The sequence below is a fragment of the Cervus elaphus genome, chromosome 27 (assembly GCF_910594005.1).
Source record: "Cervus elaphus chromosome 27, mCerEla1.1, whole genome shotgun sequence".
Lineage (NCBI taxonomy): Eukaryota > Metazoa > Chordata > Mammalia > Artiodactyla > Cervidae > Cervus > Cervus elaphus.
Genome location: NC_057841.1, coordinates 33,373,286 through 33,396,167, shown reverse-complemented (window position 1 = coordinate 33,396,167; position 22,882 = coordinate 33,373,286). Strand labels below are relative to the sequence as shown.

At 42.5% G+C, this 22,882-nt stretch overlaps 1 protein-coding gene across 3 annotated transcripts in view; it reads right to left on the bottom strand.

Annotated features, from left to right (window-relative positions):
- Positions 1–520: 520 nt before the first annotated feature.
- Positions 521–22,882, bottom strand: part of CHST9 (carbohydrate sulfotransferase 9) — a 285,080-nt gene continuing 262,718 nt past the window's right edge. For 2 of the 3 annotated variants that reach the window (XM_043889202.1, XM_043889203.1), the window contains one exon: positions 521–2,242. In XM_043889202.1, coding sequence (XP_043745137.1) covers positions 1,154–2,242 — 1,089 coding nt within the window. In that variant the 3' untranslated portion in view covers positions 521–1,153. Of the gene's footprint in view, positions 2,243–8,348; positions 8,443–22,882 lie in introns of all 3 variants that reach the window. The other variant, XM_043889204.1, reaches the window with a different exon arrangement.

Below are 22,882 nucleotides of genomic sequence, written 5' to 3'. Positions count from 1 at the left end.
TGCAGAAGCCTATTAAAAACAACATTTCTAGGGGCTCTCCTGTTTATTCTCTAGAATGTAATCTATCTTTGAAGTGGTATATTAGTTTTTAAAAAATCATTCCCAAGCTGAATAATTAGACAAAAGCTATTCTTAGAGTGCATTTCCATCTAAAGCTATGCACATGATGCTTTGATTCAAGTAGTGTTCTTATAAAACGTTGTTATTGTTTGAGGTCTATATTCAGAGTGGCAACTTTTGTTTTTGATGCTATTCTTATAAAACTTTGTTATCATTTGAGATCTATATTCAGAGTGGCAACTTTTGTTTTTGATGATTATTCCATCCTGAAACAATTTCCCCTCTACCCAATTAAACCAGAATGAGGAGCACATTTGTATCTGATGAAGCTTAAACTTCTCCATCTTGGGCTTCAAAAGGGAAGACCTTTAGTGATGACATTCATTTTGTCTCTGCAACGGGCCCAAAGAAAATGGAATGAATTCCCTTAAGTTTTTCTGGAAGTGGAAGGTTGCTTTTGTTGCTTTGATCTTAGCATGTTGTGCATTTTTTATTGGCTGTCGAATATAAAAAGCCATTGCCTCGTCTGGTTTTTCTGTTATATTCTCATATTGTAAATCACATAATGCCTTCCAATCTAAAGTAAAACATTCAGGTCCAAAATGCCATTTCAGAATTGATTTATCATTACAGTTGATGGAAACATTTCCAGGGGTGTAAGAAAACTATCCAATGTTTGATTCATATGCCACAGACTGCTAAAAATATCTCCATGCGCTTTAGACAACAGATTCCAGGATGGAGACAGAGACTCATGCTATTTTTGATCGTTTTTCCTACCCTTGAAAGAGGCAGTTGTAGCTTATGTAGCAGCTGGCTGGGTTATTGCTTCTATAATATAATCCACAATGCAAAAGCAGCTCTTTCCCAAACATTCTAGAGTAACTGAAGTTGTTTACATGTCTCTGTTAGGTAATTTTCCTATAACTTTGTGCCAATTGGTTTCATAATATTTGGTAAAAATCTTCATTCAATCAAGACAACTGCACTTAGTTAAATTTTTTTCATACAGAGAATTATAGGAAAGTTACAGCTAGCTGATTTGAGGCCATCGGCATAAAGTCAATACAGAGTTTTAGAAAAAGAAAGCAAACTACAAAAATGGAGTTGTATAATTAAACATCAAATAGTCCAAGTAATAAAAGTCATAGATTAACTGTCTCTCAGTTCTAGTCAGATCCTTTAAATACTGTCCCACCACCTGAGCGTTGGTTCTTTTATCAGAAGAGTGCCTGTCTTTAAAGTTGGGAAATTTCAGTTCTTTTGGAGCTCCGATCAGCTGTAAAAAGTAATTGGCGTCTTCTTCCAAAGTTTCAAATTTCCCTACAAAATCGTAGTGGATCAAACAGGGATAGCAGAGTTTGCTGACCTTTTCCCAGTGAATGTCCATTCCTATAGGACGGTGCGAGTCCAGCAAATAATGGATGAACTCTTTGAATTTGACTCCAGATCCATTATTTAATGCTTCTTCACAGGCATTCGGCCGATATTTCTTTATAATTGCCTTTCCAAATACTGGATGGTAATAACTATTGGGGTGTTCAAATTTGTCCCTAAATGCTGACACTAATCTTTCCATGGGATCACGAACAAACACAGCTTTGGTGTAGGTGTTTAAACGACTATAAATCCCTTTTAAGTCAAAGCTGTCAAGCTTTTTCAAGTGCTTCCCGTAGTGAACAGCATCATGGGAGATGTTGTCCGCAGAGGGGGCCAAGCCGTTGAGCACCATCAGAATTCGCTTCCAGTTGGAGCAGCCAGCCTTGGGTACTTCACAATATAAGATCTTGTGTTTATCTTCTACGTAGATCCTGGAGACCATGTGAAAAACGTGAGATTGAGGACGACTCACCCCACCGTATTTCTTGCAAAATTCCCGAAGGAAAGACCTACGTTTTTCTTGAGTTGCATCAATTCTCTTCCATTTGCTGTCTGTGACTAAGCTTTTATTTAAAGGGCGAATGTCCACCGACCAATTTGTTTCGCTGAACTTCCTGAAAAGGATCTTCGTCCCTTGCTGTTTTTCAATCAACTGAATTGTTGGTGACCCTGGGTTCCTGCGCAAAGCTGGAGCCTCTCCTTGGGAGTGGTTGGTCTCCGTGAAGACCCTAGTAGGCCTCTTGGAGTTGAGTAGATTTTCCGGTTTATCCTTGGGATCCTCGAGCATGTGGGACTTGGGGTTCTGTTAAAATAGAGAATGGGAAATGTTGAAAGAACATTCACAAACATGGGTATATTGATAAGGAGCTTAACACAATTGCTTTAAAATGCTATCCAGGGGGTCACATTTCATGTAAGCTGTCAGAACAATTTAGCAAAGCATGCAGAATATGTGGTTCATAGGCTTCTTCACAGAAAATGTAACAAGGAAAAATCGTATCCAGGAACTTTGAACTGAAGCTTCACATTGTACAGTATATGTAATTGGGTTGTTATTATGTTATTCATTTAATGTTCATGTGGTATATTACTTTAACAGATATTCTCATGCAAAATTATCTGTATATTATTGGGATAAAACTACTAGTTGTTTTTTAGAATTTATTTATTTGGCTGTGTCAGATTTTAGTTGCAGCATGTGGGACCTTTGTTCCATCATGCAGGCTCAGTAGTTGCAGCATGGATTTAGTTGCCCCGTGGCATGTGAGATCTTAGTTCCCTGACTGGGGATTGAACCTGCATCCTCTGCATTGCACAGTGAATGCTTAACCACTGGATCACCAGGGAAGTCCCCAACTACTGATTATTGATTTGAATCTATGGTCACAGTAAGTTTGTTATTATTTTTGTACCATCTTTGCATCTGTGGCTGTCAATTATATAATCTTGTGCATGTGTGCATCTTCAGTTACTTCTGTTGTGTGATCCTAAGGACTGTAGCCAGCCAGCCAGGATCACTCTTTGTGATCCTAAGGACTGTAGCCAGCCAGGCTCTTCTATCCATGGATTCTTCAGGCAAGAATACTGGAGTGGGTTGCCATTTCCTCCTCCAGGGGATCTTCCTGACCAAGGGATCAAACCTGCATCTCTTTGTGTCTCCTGCATTGCAGATGGATCCTTTACTGCTGAGCCACCAGAGAAACCCCCTACAATCTTACAAAATGCAAGAAAAGTATACACAAGATAGAAAGGAAAAAGCCCTGAATTTTCTATCTTAACTTTGCCTGTAATGCAATAAAATATAACTCCATCATTCTGTAGGTCAATGATTCTTGAGCTATTGAAGAGTGTGTGACTTTCAAGCATGGACTTAGTGCATCTGAATGTAGATACAAAATGTAGCTGTATTTGGATTGAGATTTTTGTTATTTTTTTGGGGGGGTATTCTATAATGTGCATGATATTTCAGAGTCATAAATTATAACCTAAAATTGTAGCAAGGCCAATTATAAAAGTCTAATGGCCACTTCAGTTTTCCAGGCACTTGCAAAAACTAATAAATGATTTTTTCCCCCTTGGAAAATGTTTTATTTTTTTAAAATTCATTTATCACAATAATTTCATAGTATCATACAGTTTCATTCATGTATGAGACCTTCCCTCTTTCCTAAGTGAAGAAAGACTAGGGAATCCAGAAATGTCTACTTGATGTCCTGCGATACAAAACTGTATCAAAAGTAGGATGAGAATTTAGTTCTCTTGGTGGGATGGTTCAGCTCACTTACCATCTGTTCTTCATCTGAACATATCCTTCCTACAACTCTCAGAAGTGACTTGATAAAGGAAGTCGGGAGACAGGGTTTACAAGGTGGCTTCCTCTAGTGACAAAATTTTTAAAAACCTTGACTTTTACCCTGGGTAAACTACAGAGGCTTTGGAGAGTTCTGAGCAAAGAAGTAACATGATCTCACTTGGACTAGAAAAGGAGGGCTGAGGAGACTGAACTGAAGATATACACGTGGGGTTGTCAGCAGGGTATTAGAAAGATGAATGAAAAAAATGATGTGTTGGGGGACTAAAGCATGGGACTACCCGCCTAGGAGAAGAAGGTGGGGAAAGCTTCCTAGCAGAGATGTGTGTATACACCTAGAGGGAGATAGCTACTGATATAGATGGATTTACCATTTTGTTCTCAGGGTTGAGAACAGTCTATAGTCTCTAGTAATTATTTGTTACATGGAGGAAGGAATGTATGACTTGGCAGATTAGGTCTTCAAGGATGATTAGGAATTTTCTAGCAAATCGAGCAAAAGAGCAGAAGAACGAAGCACTGTGTATGGGAGCCACCTCCAGGCATCACAGTCCTTCCATTGGCTGAGCTTCAAGAAGAGATGCTTCTTGTGGAAGAAGGTTGACTGAGTAATCCCTGACCACCATACACCAACTTGTGTAACCCCATAAAACAGTTGCCAAGATCCACTGCACCACTGAGCCAACTATTTGGGGTTTCAACTCTAAAAGCATTTGTCTGCTATCTTGTCAGAGACTGCCAAGGTGACCTGAAAGCTTTGAGTCCCTCTTTACCCTGATCAACAACTTATAGTCCACAAAGTTTTCACTATAATATAAAAGTTGACTTGAGGATTTGAAACGAAGCAGGACTCCATGGTCCTTGCCTCCCATGTCCTCTTCTGGCCTTTTGTGGAAAAAATTTTTGCCAACAAGTAAGTTTAATCAGGGAAGTAAGAACATGAAGAAGGAAAGGAAAACAGTCAAAGGTGACCAAGTAATAATAGTTTAGTCAGTAAGCAAAGTCAAGGATTTTTAGATCCTCCTCAAGGGCTACCTGGGTGGCCCAGGTTCAACTCCTGGTATGGGAACTAGAAGTATCATTTGGGCTTCCCTGATAGCTCAGGTGGTAAAGAATCCTTCTGCAATGCAGGAGATCCCGGTTTGATTCCTGGGTCAGGAAGATCTGCTGGAGAAGGGATAGGCTACCCACTCCAGTATTCTTGGGCTTCCCTTGTGGCTCAGCTGGTAAAGAATTTGCCTGCAATGTAGGAGACTTGGGTTTGATCCCTGGATTGGGAAGATCCCCTGGAGAAGGGAAAGGCTACCCACTCCAGTATTCTGGCCTGGAGAATTCCATGGACTGTACAGTGCATGGGGTTGCAAAGAGTCAGACATGACTGAGCGACTTTCACTTTCAGTGGCTACAGATAATATCCTGAGCCATAATCTGTGAGCTGTCTTGTAGATACTGACACCCCCAGCAGGTGGGAGAAGTCGATCACACGATGACCAGACTGCAGCCATGACATAAGCTGCCACAATTCTGAGAACTGGCCTCAAGGAAACGAAAGCAAACCAACCCTGGAACTGAAGATTAACTGCACCTAAAACAGTCAAGATAACGCTGGTCAGACCATCGATGACCAATTTCAGGATGACTGTTAGAGCCAACTATGCTGTTTCTGCATGTACCACCCCCCCCCCATCTATAAAACTCTTGCCACCTGACTGTCTTGGAGGGGGCGGTCAGCCTTTGGACAGACACCTGCCCACCCCCCAGTCCCTGTTACCAGCATCCAAAATGAAGCAAACTTTCCTTTCCATCAGCCTGGCCTCTTTAACGGCATTTGAGTAGCGAGCAGTCCGTCCCCACTTTTGGTAACAGTCTGAAAGATCACAGGGTCATTCACGGTGGCATGGGAAGTAATGAGCATAGCCCTGAGATCAAACTGCTGCTACATTTCTGCTGCTACTTCTTCAACTCCAACGACAAGCAATAATTGCTCTTGTTATTGTTTGAATAGTCATCATCATTGTAATAGTATTTTATCCCAGTGACCCAGTGAATTTCAAGGCTCCCCAGTTGCCCATTATTATTCAGGCTGTAATTTGTGTGTCTACAGATGGCCCAATTAATTCTCTCCCTGCCCCATTAACAAAAACAAAAATGAAATCAGCCCTCTGATCACCCTCTGGACCTTCTGCTTGTGGTCATCAGATTTCCCTTTATTCTCCAGGGACTTCTGGAATGTTTACTTCCCATGACTTTCTCTGATGACTCTTGCACTTTTTCAAGTAGATGAAACTTCACTTCTTTACGCCACTTGTCTGTCCCTCAGGCCAGAAGATGGGGAGCTGTTTGCTTGTCTTTCCCTGCAGCTTCCGGGACACGCCCCGCAGCCTGCCCTCCTGCTTCTGGGAAGCACCTGGGTCCTGTTCCACCGCTCTTTCCTCTCCCCATCTGGTCATCTGCTTTTCCCACTGACCTTTCCACTTCATGCACTGAAGACTTCAGCTCCAGGCTCAGACTCTGCTTCTTCATCTCTGCTCTGTCATCATGTGTAGTGACTCCAACACCCAACAGACTCTCTGCTCCTTGACCACCTCGCCTTTCACAGAAGCGTCTCCATTTTACATGGACCTTGCTATTGCCAGAGTTTGCACCACCTCCATTACATCTCTGACCCCTGGCATCTAACCATCCAGTTAGTTCATCAGGGCTTCCAGTTCTGCAATTCTATGACCGCCTGTCACTATCTTATTCAAGCTCTTAGCAGCTAGCACGCCTGGTGACTCTCAGAAGTCACCTCTGTAGGGAGGTGTTCCTTGTACACCTTGTTTAATTTATGTTCCCCTCTGAGATTTTCTCCCACTGAACCCTGCTTATTTTTCTCATACTACTTATCACAACATGAAATGATTTTACTTACTCCTATGCTCTTTCCACCCCATCCACCTCTCTTGCCCTAGAATATGACTGCAGAGGTCTCATCTTTCTTGTTCTTTGTTGGATCACTGGTATCTAGCATGTTACCTGTTGCATAGAAGATGACCAATAAATAACTGTTGAATGAGTAAATGTGATTATAATTTAACAATGGGCTTCTAAGGAGTCATTTTATGACCTTGTCGAAGAAAACCAGAGCTAATCAGAAGATCAAGGTTAACTTAGATAAATAATTGACTGATTCTTGTTAAGGGGCCAAAAATCTGTATTTAAACAAATCTTTGGCAGAAGAGAAAACAAATATAAGAGGCACAGGTAGAGCTGCCCGTGCTAAAGTAGGTGTGGTGGCGGGACCCTCACCTGCCCGCCAGATCAGACTGGCTCAAAGTCACTCAGTACTGCCTGGGAACTCCTGGAGGCTGGCCAGCTGTCTGGGCTCCCTGGCCTCACTGTGGATGCCCTGAAACAGAATCTGGGGAGGGGGCTCTTGAGGCTAATTTACTCTATAGGCGTGCTTGCATGCTAACTCACGTCAGTCATTTCCAATTCCATGTGACCCTATGGATTGCAGCCTGCCTGTCTCCTATCTCCATGGGATTCTCCAGGCAAGCATACTAGACTGGATTGCCATGCCCTCCTCCAGGGGATCTTTCCAACCCAGGGATCGAACCCTTGTCTCTTACAGTCTTCTGGATTGGCAGGTGGGTTCTTTACCAGTCGTGCCACTGGAGAAGCCCAACACAAGCAATAATGGCATTTGGAGTCCACTGAACTGGAGCATAGCAGTGGAAGGTGAAAAAAAAAAGAGTTCATCTCATACCATTCAGGAGAGAGAGACCCCCAAACATGCTGGATGTGAGTATTTCAGTAGGCAGAGGTAAATGCTCTGCTGGAGGCAGAGTGTCATGTCGGCCCTAACATGGACCAGCTGAAATACCCTTCACAGATATCCACTTCCCTTTGCTGGAGGTCCATATTTCTCCAGACACTTCCCAATCACCAGTTTGGCTGGGGAGGTCACTGCACAAGGGAAAATTTCACTGCTTATAAATTTGACTTCAGCCTCCTATTGGTTCACCAAGTATCAATCTGTTTCCTCAGCTCTGATCAAATCAAGGTATGAACAAAGGCTTCACTCTAGGCACCCCATGAGGCTTCTGGGTGAATGGACATGAGACCCTCTCCCAGCGACTCCTCATTTCAACATCACTCACCTTTATAAAAACAATTACTAGGATCTTGTGATATCCCTCCTCTCCCCACCCACCCCTGCCCTGCCTCACTCTACTTCCTTTTAAATCACAGCAAAGACTGAGGGCTTTGGACTACTAATAGCAAGGTTAATAGCACGTTCTTTTTTTGGCTACACTGGGTCTTCATTGTGGTTTGCAGGCTTAGTTTCCCTGAAGCAATTGGGATTCTAATTCCCCAACCAGAGGCTGAACCCAAGTACCTTGCATTGGAAGGTAGATTCTTAACCACTGGACCACAAGGAAGTCCCAAGGTTAATGAAATTTTAAACTGGAGGCTTAAACCAATGAATTTCCATCCTGATGGTGATAATAACAACAGTAACAGTAATAAGAAGAGTAAACTTACATTCCCATTTTCCCTCAGGGAGCTTGGTTCAGACTGTCCCTAACGCAAATGCATATAAAGTCAAACTTATCCTGTTCTCCCAAAATTAGCTCCTCCTGCACTATCTTCTATTTCTGAAGTGGTTCTAGTACATTCTGGTCCCCACTGACAGAATCTGAGAGATGCTTTGACAATCAGAAAGTAAACTGGTTAATTTACATCTCATAAAGTCTTTCAAAAAAAACTTTTCTCTTGTACTTATTATTTCTTAATTGGAGACATTCTTTAGTAGCCTCCTAATTAGTCTTCCTGAAAAGTACTGCCAGATTAGTCTTCCTAAAATATTTTATTTTTCATCCCTTAAAATTTGGAACTGCCTCAACTACAGATATGGAGCAGGAAATGGAAACCCACTCTAGTATTCTTGTTTGGGAAATCTCAGGCACAGAGGAGCCTGGTGGGCTACAGTCCACGGGGCTGCAAAAGAATCACACATAACTGAGTGACTGAGCACACAACCACACATAAACTAAAGTTTTGTTTCCTTAGTTGGTGTTGGCAGCCTGTCACCATGGAGCTCCGGTCACTTTGTGTTCTGCTCCTTTCCTGATGTATTCTTTTTTTTTTTTTAATTTTTTTTTAGCTTTTTATTTTTTATTTTATTTTTATTTTTTTGCTTTTTTTTCCATTTATTTTTATTGGTTGGAGGCTAATTACTTTACAATATTATAGTGGGTTTTGCCATACATTGACAAGAATCAGCCATGGATTTACATCTGTTCCCCATCCCGATCCCCCCTCCTGCCTCCCTCCCCATCCCGTCCCTCTGGGTCTTCCCGGTGCACCAGCCCTGAGCACTTGTCTCATGCATCCAACCTGGGCTGGTGATCTGTTTCACCCTTGATAGTATACTTGTTTCAATGCTATTCTCTCAGAACATCCCACCCTCACCTTCTCCCACAGAGTCCAAAAGTCTGTTCTGTACATCTGTGTCTCTTTTTCTGTTTTGCATATAGGGTTATCATTACCATCTTTTAAAATTCCATAATATATGCGTTAGTATACTGTATTGGTCTTTATCTTTCTGGCTTACTTCACTCTGTATAATGGGCTCCAGTTTCATCCATCTCATTAGAACTGATTTAAACGAATTCTTTTTAATGGCTGAGTAATATTCCATGGTGTATATGTACCACAGCTTCCTTATCCATTCGTCTGCTGATGGGCATCTAGGTTGCTTCCATGTCCTGGCTATTATAAACAGTGCTGCGATGAACATTGGGGTGCACGTGTCTCTTTCAGATCTAGTTTCCTTGGTGTGTATGCCCAGAAGTGGGATTGCTGGGTCATATGGCAGTTCTATTTCCAGTTTTTTAAGGAATCTCCACACTGTTCTCCATAGCGGCTGTACTAGTTTCCTGATGTATTCTGTCCTTTACTTGCTTCTGTCAGTCTTTCAGGACCCCCTATCCATGCTCTCCCCCTTTCTTGGGACTTTCCAAATCTCCTAAGCTGATATAAAGTCCCACTTTCCTCATTAAAACCACCCAGGTCTCCAGTGAGGGATTCTACTCTCTTTGAAACAACTTCAGCACTTAGCCTGTACCACCTGTAAGGAAAATAACTTTATTCTAGCCTACACTGAGATTTGATTTTCTCACTGGAGAAACTCTTTTCAGATACAGCTAAATTGTAAACTTTGGCAAAAAGCTATGGTTTTCCAAGTGTGCCTTTAAAGAGTGGATATTACTGCAAAATCAGCTGTGAAAGACATGTAACCACAGATGAAAAAAAGAGTATTAAAAGAAGTGGAACAAAAATTGTGGAATATACATGAACTCTGTAGTAAATGTGAAAGCCTCACTGTTCTTAATTTTTAAGGTCTACTGTACGTCCCCTCTGAAGTCTTCTCTGATCTTCAACATTTAAATTAATTGCTCTTCCTCTTTCCCCCTCAAAGTCAAGAAGCCCCTACTATACATCAGACACTGTGCTAGATGACAGTGATGCAGTGGTGAAGACAAATGTGGTCCTTGCCCCCATGGAGCTGATATCCTTATAGGAAAAAAATCAAATAATTACACATTTGATTAATATATTGCCACAGTGGCAAAGGCTCCAGCAGGAAGCTGTTGGAGGCTGGGAGAGCAGAAATGTGAGTGCAGGGTACTAAGACAAGTCTGCTCATGTTGGGTGACGGGTCCTCTGTTTAGCACTTTTTGTTTTACTCTATTTGGTTGTTATAGTTGGTTATTTAGGTGACTAGCTTTCCAATTTATTTTCAGTTTATTAAAGATCAGAGTACAGTCTAATACTTTTTTTTTGCTCTCCTTTCTGTTTGCACAACATTCCCACTAGCCTTTTTTTTTTTTTTTTTAAGATTTTTCATATTACATTTTCTAAATCATTTTCCTGACTATATGGACATTCTGTGATTGAACTGCTTTTTAAAAATTTTATTTTTAATTGGAGGGTAATTGCTTTACAGTATTGTGTTGGTTTCTGCCATATAACAACGTGAATCAGCCACAGGAACTGCTTTTCCCTTCCTTTGTCTTTTTTAAACTTCTTATTCTATATTGGAGTATAGTTGATTAACAATGCCGTGATAGTTTCAGGTGCTCAGCAGAGTGACTCAGCCATACAATACATGTATCCATTCTCCCCCAAACTCCCATCTCATCCAGGCTTCCACATAAAATTATACAGAGTACATTCTTATAAATCTGTATTATTGCCATAAGTATCTGGAATAGTATTTTGCATAAACATGTGTTTTGATTCAATGGAAGCAAAAGCAATATCATTCCTGTACTTCCCGTTTTTCAGGCAACTAACTTACATTGGCTTTATGCTATCATGTTTCAGTACTGCAATACTTTATCTGCTATTGTGAGGCTGATGGAAACTATGTGCTCAGGGATTTTGATCATTCATTTGATACACATTGAACTTCTGCGATATGTTGTTCTTGGCATTGTAGAAATGGATGAAGGAGATAAAATTTATAGTCCTGTGAGGAAGCCAAAGTTTAACTGGGTTGATTAAAAAATGCAGTTTGTGAAAAAATTGTGACAATTGCCATAATGAAAGGATGCATAGGGTATTTGGGGAACAAAGAGAATAGTACTTAATTTTTCTCAAGAGATGTTTTGTGGGGCAAATTTCACAGAGGAGGTGGATGCCTGAGAGTCTAGGAAGATGACTGGGAAGCTGACAGGTGGACCAGCCAGGATGGGAGGTATCATCAATAGGACTCTTGGGGGACCAGATTCAGATAAGAGGAGAGGCAAGAGGGTTGGATTCACTCCAGGAAGGCCTTGGGCCCATAGAGACTCTAGACTTTGCCATGTAGGTGACAGGGATTTTCGACGGCAGGGATTTAGAATGAACATTCTATAAACAGCAGTGGCAAGAAGGCATGCCTGGAGAAAGGGGATCATCTAGAAGACAACTGAGATTGTCCATCAGGAATTCTTAGGAGAAGAACTAAAACAATGGGGTCAAAATGAAGAAGAGGGAATTATTTGAGGCCAATTTAGGACACTGATCAGACTGGGAGAGTGGTGGTGAAGGAAGTAGGAAGAATGGAGTCCCATCTCTCAGAAAGAGGACACAGAAGGCTGGGGAGGCTGGGGGGTGGGCGTGGTGGGTACTTAAACTATCTTCAAGTTCAGACCTCTGGAGTTGGAGGTGCCTTGGGAAATCTGTCAGTATCGGGACTCTAAAGCTGGGTGTACAGATTCGGGAAGTGTTGGCTGGTAGAGGTGCTAGCTGAATGTATGGGCTTTGAAAGTATTTCCTAGATAGAGAGGCAGAGATGATCACAGGGTCGGCTGTTTACTAAGTGCCTGCTATGTGCAGACCCCTAGCACACACCACCCCCTACTGCCATGAGAATCTTCCACTTCCGCTTTTCAGTTGAAGGAAGGAGCCTCTTCACTGAACCTGTTTGAGGCACACAGGGCTTTAGCACAGGTAAGAGCCCAGTCCCAGGAAGCAGTGTATGGCCAAGGCCCTGTTTTCTCGCCATCCGCTGCCTACTAGTCTGAAGCTACGTGAGCCTGGGAACAGCCACGCCGACTGTGAGAGCAGCGGAGACTCTGGCAGGACACATTCCATTTGTCCTATTTGGCTAAGCATCTGCCAGACCCAGATCAGATTTGTCCGTGTCAGCATCTCTGAGCGCCACACACGCCCCTCTCTGGCTTAGTCGCGGGCAATATTTGACAGCTCAGCTTTACTCAGGGATGCCTCTTCAAAGCCCGCTCCAACCCTCTCAGTCCAGAGCGGGCGACTTACCCTTTGGTGGTACCGTGGGCGGCCTGGGCCCTGTGCTAGAAACAGAGGTGGCCTGGGGCACCGGATCTGACCGGGGGGGATCTGGGGGTGTGCCAAGAGGGATTTCTTTTCAGGATTTCAGGCTGAGAAAGAATGCAAAGGAAGACTGTAAGCCATAAACTCACAGCAAAGCAGGGCAGAGAAACAAGAGGATAGAGTGGGTTACCTTAGGAGGGGGCCAGAGTGAACAAATGACGGACAAAACAAAGTGATGATCTATCTGATCCAGTGGACGGCGGTATGGATGGTCTTAGCGCTCCACGCGTTGTGCACATGCGCATGCTCAGTCGTGTCCGATTCTTCGCAACCTCAAGGAGTGTATCTCTCCAGGCTCCTCTGTCCATGGAATTCTCCAGGCAAGAATACTGAAGTGGGTTGCCATTTCCTACTCCAGGAGATCTTCCTGACTCAGGGATGGAACCCGAGTCGCCTGCTTTGGCAGCCGTATTCTTTACTACTGTGCCACTGGGGAAGCCCTGATCTCTTCAGGTATTAAGATAAACTTTATCACCATTTTATGAATATTACTTCATTACTGACAAAATTTGAAGCTTTTTAGGGGGTTTCCAAAAGACGTAGTTTCTCCTGAATATGACAATTTGATTCAAGATGTCACTGAAATGGCTGCTACAACGTATCAATGGCCATAGCCAACTCCTTTGGTCTCCCTTTCTTCTCAAGGCCAGGTGTGAGCGGCACTGGTCCCGATCATTTAGTCTGATGCTGGGAGCTTTCAGTCCGGAATACCTCATCCTCCAGAGCTGGTACGGAACGAGCTCCTGCTGGACTGAGAGGATCACGGAGGGGCGCCTGCCCCCTACAGCCCAGCCTTGGTAACTGCAACTGTTCCAACGGAGACGTGGGGAGAGAGGGGTGGGGAGGGAGGACCTGGGGACAGTCCAACCCTTCCCGTTCCTTTCTTTAGGCAGAGCCCAGACTCGGGAAGCAGCATTTACCCGGGGAACTGTTTCTTCTCCACCCATTACAGAATCACTTGAGCCCCTGGGACAGCAATGCCCACTGGCAAAGTAGCAGTGACACCAGCAGGACTGGTGATGATGTCCAACCACACTCCTCTTACATGGAGACACTGATGGACAGGATTCTGCCTAATCTACTTACAGAGACACCGCTCTCATCAAGCAAACAGGCGAGCATAATTCTCTAAAGGTCCTTCAGACACCGCATCATTGCCTCCCTCCCCTTGCTATGATTCTATAATCTGTTCCTTGGAAGGAATAAACACATGTTGACATACCTTGTTCAGAAACAATATCACAGTCTATTAACTCCGTTATTCCCCAAGCCAGAGAATATTGCTCACGGCAGGAGGAAGGAGGTCTCAGGCTTCACACTGGGGATTTTCTTGGGCCCTCCCATAACTGTAGCCACTAACAACTAGACTATAGCCAATACTGTAACAGGATGAAAGTGGATGGATGAGCATCACTCACTTCTGGACCAGTTATCAGACCCATGGGAAGACTCTCTTGCATTACCTGAGACTCATATATTGAGATTCCTAGGTCCAGACCATGCTCCCTCCTGAGCAAGGAAGGATGTATTTATACCAAGTGGCAGGGGGACTATGACAGCCCCAGTCTCCTTTAGTTAAACGGTACCTGCTGGACCAAGGGAAAGGATGGGTGGGGGGGTGGTGGTTTTGGGATGAATATTGTCGGAGGGCTTCACCTGTGTCAAGTGCTGCTCAAACAAGTGCATCCTCACCCCAACTCTGTCAGGAGGTTATGCGCACATTCCCATGAAACTTACTCAGTATCTGACAGCTGGCAACTCCTAGAGCTAAGGTTAAAATCCAGGCTTGTCTGACTCTTGTGTTTGTCATCATACAGCACATGTTTACCCCACCAGGCTCTTGGTGCCACCACATCTTTATTTAGAAGATGATGGAATTTCCTTGCTCTGAGGTCCAAGTGAATATTATCTTTTGTACTGAGCTACCCTGAGGTGGCCAGATGTATCTCTGTCAGCTTCAAATAGACTGGACAGTGGACATTGCCAAGTCTTTGATTGCTTCTCTTCTCCAATTTGAATTAGATAAGTTGGGTACCAAGAACTGATGCTCTACTGGACAGTCCCAAATAATTAGCATGGTTGAGCGGGTCCTGGGCTCTTGCTTCTAGAAAACCATGATGTAACCATGATGCTGCCTGGACTTTGGGTTTCCTGTTATGCTGCATAAAGTACACAGAGACAGTGATCATCTGCTTAGCTTTTATGTCTCAGAACGAAGCTCCTTATCTTTACAGCATCTGTATTTCCTCTCCTGCTTCTACACTTCTGTCAGACACACCTATCCAGGCTTGGTGGTTTTGGAGGGGTTACGTCTTCACTCCATCCCTGGTGGCCTTTTCAAGCAAACTTATTTTATATTATGGCATTTCAATGACTGTAAATCTGGAAAACATATAACACATGGGCACTGCTGAGCTGTGTGCCTGGATCAGGGATGAAAGGAGGAAAACAGAAAGTATCTTTTAATTCCTGATAGACTCCCAGCGACACGTGAACCTGGTCCCCATGGGTTTTTATTGAGACACTGGCTCTATGATGCCGTTGCCATTAGGATTTATACGTTGGGGATAAATGTCCACTTCTTGCCATAAGTAAAGGGATGCCTGAGTGTTGCGTCTCAGCGTCTTCTACCTCCCCAGACCCATCAGCAGGATTGTCTCTCCTCCGGACCCCAGCATAGAACTCAGTTTCAGCAAAGTCTAGTTTCCATGTTCTAGGTTAATAATTTATTAGATGGTTGGCCCCAAAGACAGAAACCAGAAAGTTTTGTGTATTGCATTTTGGTTAATTTCCTGAGGGTCCTATCGCCCTCTGGGTGGTGGTCTGCAAGGTAACTGCTATCATTCTGCTCTACTGATCTCATCTCTTACCTACATCCAATTACTTTCCTTTTGGGTGTCTTCTTTAAGGTATTTCCGGCTCCCAGCCCCGCATGGTTACAGAACGAGGAAGATAACCATGGAGGCCCAGAGGGGCTCAGAGCACTTTGCACAAAACCCCTGAGTGCCAAGGTAGGTTGTGAGACACAAATTTCACACCCCTTCAGCCAGACAACTTGTGAAATGGGAGGGAGACCAGACTTAGTAAATTTTTATCCTACTCATGCTTTACTGGTAACTTTCAGTTGACCTTAAACCAGTACTTTCTACCAAATCAACCTCACTCACTGGAATAGGACAGCTAACCAATCAATCTGGGGTAGTTGATTCAACCTCCCCAGAGTAAAAGAGACAATGATGCTGATTTTATGGAGTCATGAAAAATAAATGGAACAAATACACAACGCTTGCCATGTACACAATCTTAGACAAAAGGCTGAGAAGTGATCTTCCATGTGGTATATACTCATTAAATATGACTTTTAACCACAACTTTTGTTTCTGCCAAGAGAATCATCTTCCTGCAGTAACCCTGGGGACCTTGCATTAATCCCTATCTCAGATTGTCAATTTGCTTCCCACTCCCAGACACCAAATATTCATTTTTTCTCTAAACTGTTCATCCTCACTATTAGTGTATCACTTGTGCGTGTGTGCTCATTCATGTCCACCTCTTCAAAACCCCATGGACTGTGGCCCACCAGGCTCCTCTGTCCATGGGATTTCCCAGGCAAGAATACTGGAGTGGGTTGCCATTTCCTCCTCCAAGGGATCATTCTAACCTAGGGATCAAACCTGTGTCTCCTGTGTCTCTTGCACTGGCAGGCAGATTCTTTACCTTAGACACATTTCCCTGCCACCCCCACACCCAGACTATTGGCGTAGCCTGCTGGCAGAATTAAGGGATGCATTCATTTGATGAATACTTATTATAATCATTTAATATGTGCCCTGTTTAATGGCACTGGGGACAGAGGACCAGACAACTCTGACAAGGGTCCTGTTCTCAGGATACTTATATTCTTGAGAGTGAAGGCAGATAATGAACAGATAAATGAACAAAAGTTTTGATGATGATATGCATGATGTAAAATAAAGACTGAAACAGAGATGTGCTAGAGCGTGAGTGGCAGGAGAGTGGGGAGACCCCATGAACTAGGGCTCTAGGGTCTAGATCTATTTGTGGAGAAGCCACTCAAGCTGAGATCTGAATGCCAAGAAGAAACCCCGGACTGGGAGTCGAGCATTGCAGGCAGGGTCAGTGAGGGCAAAGGTCCTCCAAATAGGAATGAGCCTGGTCAGGCAGAGGGACAGAAGGCGGGCCAGCGTGGTTTTCATGTAAGTGAGAAGGGTCCAGGTTTCCCTGGTGGCTCAGTGGGAAAGAATCCGCCCCACCAATGCAGGAGACCCGGGTTCGATCCCTGATCCGGGAAGATCCCATATGCCGAGGAGCAACAGAGCGCATATGCCACAACTGTTGAGCTTGTGCTCTAGCCCAGGAGCCACAACTACTGAACCCATGTGCTGCAGCTACTGAAGCCTGCACCCCCTGGAGCCTGTGCTCCCGCAACAAGAGAAGCCACCACAAGAAGCCCTCACACTGCAATTAGAGCGTAGCCCCCCTTGCCACAGCTGGAGCTGAGCCTGCGCAGCGATGAAGACCCAGCTCAGACATAAATAAATAAATATATATATGTTTTTAAATTAAGGGCTCAAGAACACAAGATAACATCAAAGAGGAGGGCAGGACCACATGCCATAGGAGCACCAGGTCAAGGAGAATTTAGGATCCAGGTCATGGAAAGGAAGTAGGATTTTATCAGAGATGTACTATGAGCCACTGGAAGTTTTAGATAGGAGGATAATATGTTGTGATGGGCAGGGTATGAAGCTCAGTCTGCTGGCCAAGTGGAGAATGGACGGGGGCTGCAGAGTGGAAGAAGAGTAGCTTGGAGAAAGGTTGGTAGCTGCTATCAGAGGCGATGGAGTCAAAAGGAAAATACAGGATGTAGTTTCAAGATCCTGCACTGATTTTCCTAATTTTCTCAACTCCAAAATTTTCAGTGTCACCACATTATATTTTCTGCTGAATCAAACCTGAGAAACTTTGGTTTTCAAGATTCTCCCCCGTTCTTCCCTGGCCACTTTTCATGGCTTGTTGACTTCACCAAACTCTCACACTGCCTACATTGTGTAGTCAATAAGCAAGGGAGTAATAATACACTCTCTGTGCAGCGTTGATGGTGTGTTCGTCTTCTCTTTCAAGACATAACTTCCCTTTAGAACAGGCTCTCTGCTGATCCTTCCCTCTACATCCTCCATCATATTTAGTACTGCTCTAAATGCAGGGTATGTGTGGAAACTGCTTACAGATTGATGAAAAACACACATCACAAGCATTTGTTTCTTCAGGATTTCTCTTGTATGAACCGGGGTGATTATCTGTCAATATTCATTGCACCATTGAGCCAATATGCAACACATGAATCATCTCGGAGATCAGCAGATGAAGCTTTCTTGTAATCTTTCCATTTTGCTGAGATAATTTCACTTGCTTCGGAGTTTATGAGGCCATAAGTGGCTCCCATCTGTTGATGAACATATTTCTAAGAGTCATTTAGTCTCAAGTATGAAATACTTGAGGGGAAGTTAAATAGTAACTTTTATATTCAGTGTCATCTTAGTAACAGAACCAAGATTGGAAGCATGTGTTCAATTTTGGTCTTTCATTTTCAAAGCTTTCGGTCAGGCAAAGAATTAATTTCATTTGTTTACAAAGCAGATTATGCCTAATAAAATCTATTTTGTTTATGGTCACATTTTAGTCAATCCATTGCCTTAGCAAATGAGAGAAATCTGATTGGCTAATTAGTCAACATAGTAAATTTCATTATTCCATATCCACAGAACATTGGCCTAATTGAATTATCCAGTAATAGTATGACGGATATATTTCCTTTTAATACATTTTGAGCAAGGCTCAGACCAGTGATGAAATAGTGAAGAATCTTGTTTATTCCATCCTTGTTTTGATGATCAACCACAGAATATAACATAAGACTTCTGTGGATAATAACTTTTTCCACATTAAGGGGAATAAAGCAAGGTAGCAGCTTTCGCTGGGATCCTTACTGGTACTCTGAATTTTTACCACTTGTCTGTGCATCTTTTCCTTCCTGGAAACTTGTTCTTTGGTAAGCACTACTTTACAAAAGAAAGTTTCAATAGAATTAGTTTTAATTTATGCATAATCAAAGAGATACTTTTGATCAGGTTCTCTAGTTAGAGGTAGAAAAACTATCTCAGATACTTTCTTTCACTCCTGAGGTTCTAATGAGGACTATCTCCTCAGCAAAATACAGAGACACATCCAGAAGTCTACAAACAATATCAGAGTTGCCCATGGGATCTGCTGTGAGGGGCCAAAACCATTTATATAACATGGATTCTACAGAATTTGCATTGTATTAATGAAACTACTTGTTATTTTTTTCTTTCTGGGCTTATAGAAATATTTATTGTGGTCAAATGTTGTAAATAGTGAAATTCAAACTGATAAAGACAAAAAAGGATCATAATTTGTAAATACAAAGGAAATAGCCATTTTAGCATCATTATAGGGAATAGAACTCAAGCTATCCATAAACATTATCTTTAATCTATATACATTATAAAAAATTTCTGATTCCTTGATCACTATTTCTTAAAATACATCTTTATGTACACAAACAAATTTTATTCAAAATGATGACTACTTAAGTGCCTCTTCTGCACAATTCCAGAATATATCAAGTTTTCACTTGAGTCCTTCATTCAGTGTTTTATCATGAGAAGAAAGAATAATATGGATAAAACAGTTTAAAGGTAGATTTAAAACATGTTGTATATGAGAATGTATACTCAAACATGATGACAAATGGACTCTTTGGCCCATCTGATCCTAGCTTTAATCCAAGAAGTAAGAGACTTTCTACAGGGAGGAGGTGTTTGAGTTTCTGAATGCTGATGAGTCTCCACTAACTGCTCCTGACTTGTAGAACGTGGTTACTGAGGTTAGTTGCTATGTGTTGAGGAAAATCCCAAATGATGGTGCAGACCATTTGGCTCATAATATCTGCTGAGCTGAAAAACTGCAGTTACCCAGTTAAACTCAGCTTCAGGTCTGTGTGTGCATGCTCAGTCGCTTCAGTTTTGTCCAGCTCTTTGTGATCCCATGGACTGTAGCCTGCCAGGCTCCTCATCATGGGATTTCCCAGGCAAGAATACTGGAGTGGGTTGGCATGACCTCCTCCAGGGGATCTTCCCGACCCAGGGATTGAACTCAAGTCTCCTGTGTCTCTTACATTGCAGGCAGATTCTTTACCCACTGAGTCATCTGGGAAACCAGCATCTTTAGGTACAGATGCTAGCAAATAGGAAGGGGTATGATTAGAAAACTCAAAACAGAGGAGGAAAAATAGGAGAAACAGATTGACTAGAAATCCCTTCTGGAATCAATTTCCCTGGACTACTGAGTGATAGCATCTTAGGTGGTAAGATTCACTTATACTAGATGGTAAATTCACTGTTTTCATCCTTTTTAACAGGAGCTACATTTTCAGCAGTTTCAGAATCCATATTGTCTCACATGAGTACATAGACAGTGACACATTATGACTAGTAGTGAAGAACTTATGAAAGAGTTTTCGGAAGTAAAGTACTTTTCTGGAAAATTGAAGAGCAAGAGAAGATTTTATAGTTGTTGAGAATACACGTTTCTATTTCAATTCTTGTTTTATGTCCATGATAGTTTGGTCTGGGCTCTGCTGAGGAAAACTGCCAATGGGCAACAGATTATCTCAATGTGTGTGTGTATATATATATATATATATATATATATATATAGCTTTTAATCTCTTTTCAGGTGACAAATAGCTTTTCTCTTAGACTAGATCATTTGATTTTTCACTTAATTAAAAAAGTAATTTAATGCTCATCAGGAGCCCCAGAGTGAGTACGTGCTCATCTTGATAGTTAAAGCATTTAAAAGAAGTTTTTAAAAAATGACCTACCATACCATAAATATCTGTATTCTAGAAGCTCACAACCAATTGTTTCGGTACTGGTGTTAAGATTGGAGTACTGCTTAGGGTGGTCATACGTGGAATCATCTAATTAATAGAAGAACTTTCAGAACAAGTAATAGGACAGCCCAATAGCAGAGAGAAAGGATTTCAGAATGAGATTCATCCACATAGATTCAGATTCCAGCTCTGCCACTCAGCACCTGTGTGCCTTTAACTAAAGGCACTTAAAGCAGAGAACAGTGGCTGGTGCTTACATGGTCGGGTTGGACTGCCTGCTTCCACCCTTGATCTCGGGCAAACCACTCAGCTTCACTAATTTTGACTCTTTGAATTTGTACCTGCCCTCCAAGGTTACTGCTGTGAGGTTTAAATCAGAGAATTTTATGTACAATGCCTGTGTACAGGAAGTTCATTAAACACTTAATAATCATGTTACTAACTAACACTGTCTTCAATTGCGTCCAACCTCTGTGATCCCAGGGACTGTAGCCCACCAGGCGCCTCTGTCCATGGGATTCTCCAGGCAAGAATGCTGGAGTGGGTTGCCATTTCTTCCTCCAGGGGATCTTCCTGACCCAGGGATTGAACCCGAATCTCTTGCATCTCATCTCTTGCATCTCCTGCATTGGCAGGCAATTCTTTTTTGTTTTTACCACTAGCGCTACCTGGGAAGTCTAATAATTATGTTAACCATTTTTATTATTCACTTAGTGCTAAGCATGGCAGGACCTGAAAAATTACTAAATCTTTCGATGGTGTTTCCACCCGTCGAGAAAGGAGATTAAAATACTCATCATCCTAGGCTTGCTATGACAAATAAATGAGTGACTAGAGCAATTCTTGGTCACAATTATTCAGAAGCAATCTAAGTGTGAATGATCTTGAGTGACAGCAGCTGAGTGAGAATTATCTCATATCTGAATTGCTAATAGTTCTTGCAGTGTCGCTAATAAACTGTTTTCCCTATTCCAATCAGTATTTTTTCTATTGGTTTTCATGCTTTTAAAACACCTGAGGGCTGTCTTCTCTTCCCTCTGTCTTGACAATATTGTTCCAAAGACTATATTGTCTTTTTCCATTAGACATCCTTATGTAGTGTTTTAACTTTCTCAGCTTCCAATAAGAGAGGTGAGTGCAAGCCCTTTGACATTTACACCTGGGTATCTACTTGACGTGAAGCCTTCTGACCTTTCATAATGCCCGTCTTTCATAAATGCTTCTTTGTTAACCACCATTAGTGCCACCACTTTTGGATCATTTCAGTCTTGCTTTCAGGTATTTTAAAAGAGACTCATAAATTGGATAGCTTTTTAAAAGCACAACTTCCAATTCTAGAAGGCAATCTTAGAAGAGAATGAAGGGAATGGGATCTTTACCAGTTCCATTAGCACTGAACCTGCCAAGAGAGACACTCTTTAGGTCAAAGTTGTCTCCTTGAGTGCATGGCCATTTTGATAAGAATAGTGCAAGGTAATGTAATCCCACTTTAAATTTAGAAGTTGTAAAGTTCACACTACACTGAAAAGGCAGCAGTGAATGACAGTGCCATGCTTACATTCGAGAAAAAAAATCTCAGGGGCCAAGTCTTGATTCAAGCAAATGTTCAGTGTTCTCCAGGCAGTTATGAGATGTGGAAATAAAGGTGGGGTCCCCTTGCTCTTTGATTCTTTTATTCCCCAACTGTGTGACCATCATTTGTAGAGACCATGGGCAGCCTTAGCTGTGCCTTCTGTTTTGGGTGTAGATTCCTCACTTGGGAGGCAAAAGACAACACCTGGTTTCTGCCTTATAAGAGTCAATGGCACTTGCCTTGTAAGAGTCAATGCAGTCTGCCTGCATCCAGCAGGCTCTCTGGTTCTAGGATAATAAATTATTGAGTGAAAGAATTTACATTCCACCAGCAATTAGTCAGATGCTTAGGATATAGTGAACACAGAAATGAGCCAAACATGATTTCTTTCCTTTGGTACAATACTGTTTTGTTACAAAATCACATAGGAATATCCATAATTAGAATATAGAGTAGAAAATGCAAGGACCTATATCAAAGGGGGAGAAGGCAATGGCAACCCACTCCAGTACTCTTGCCTGGAGAATCCCATGGATGGAGGAGCCTGGTACGCTGCAGTCCCTGGGGTCGCAAAGAGTCAGACACGACTGAGTGACTTCACTTTCACTTTTCACTTTCATGCATTGGAGAAAGAAATGGCAACCCACTCCAGTGTTCTTGCCTGGAGAATCCCAGGGACGGGGGAGCCTGGTGGGCTGCCATCTATGGGGTCGCATAGAGTAGAACATGACTG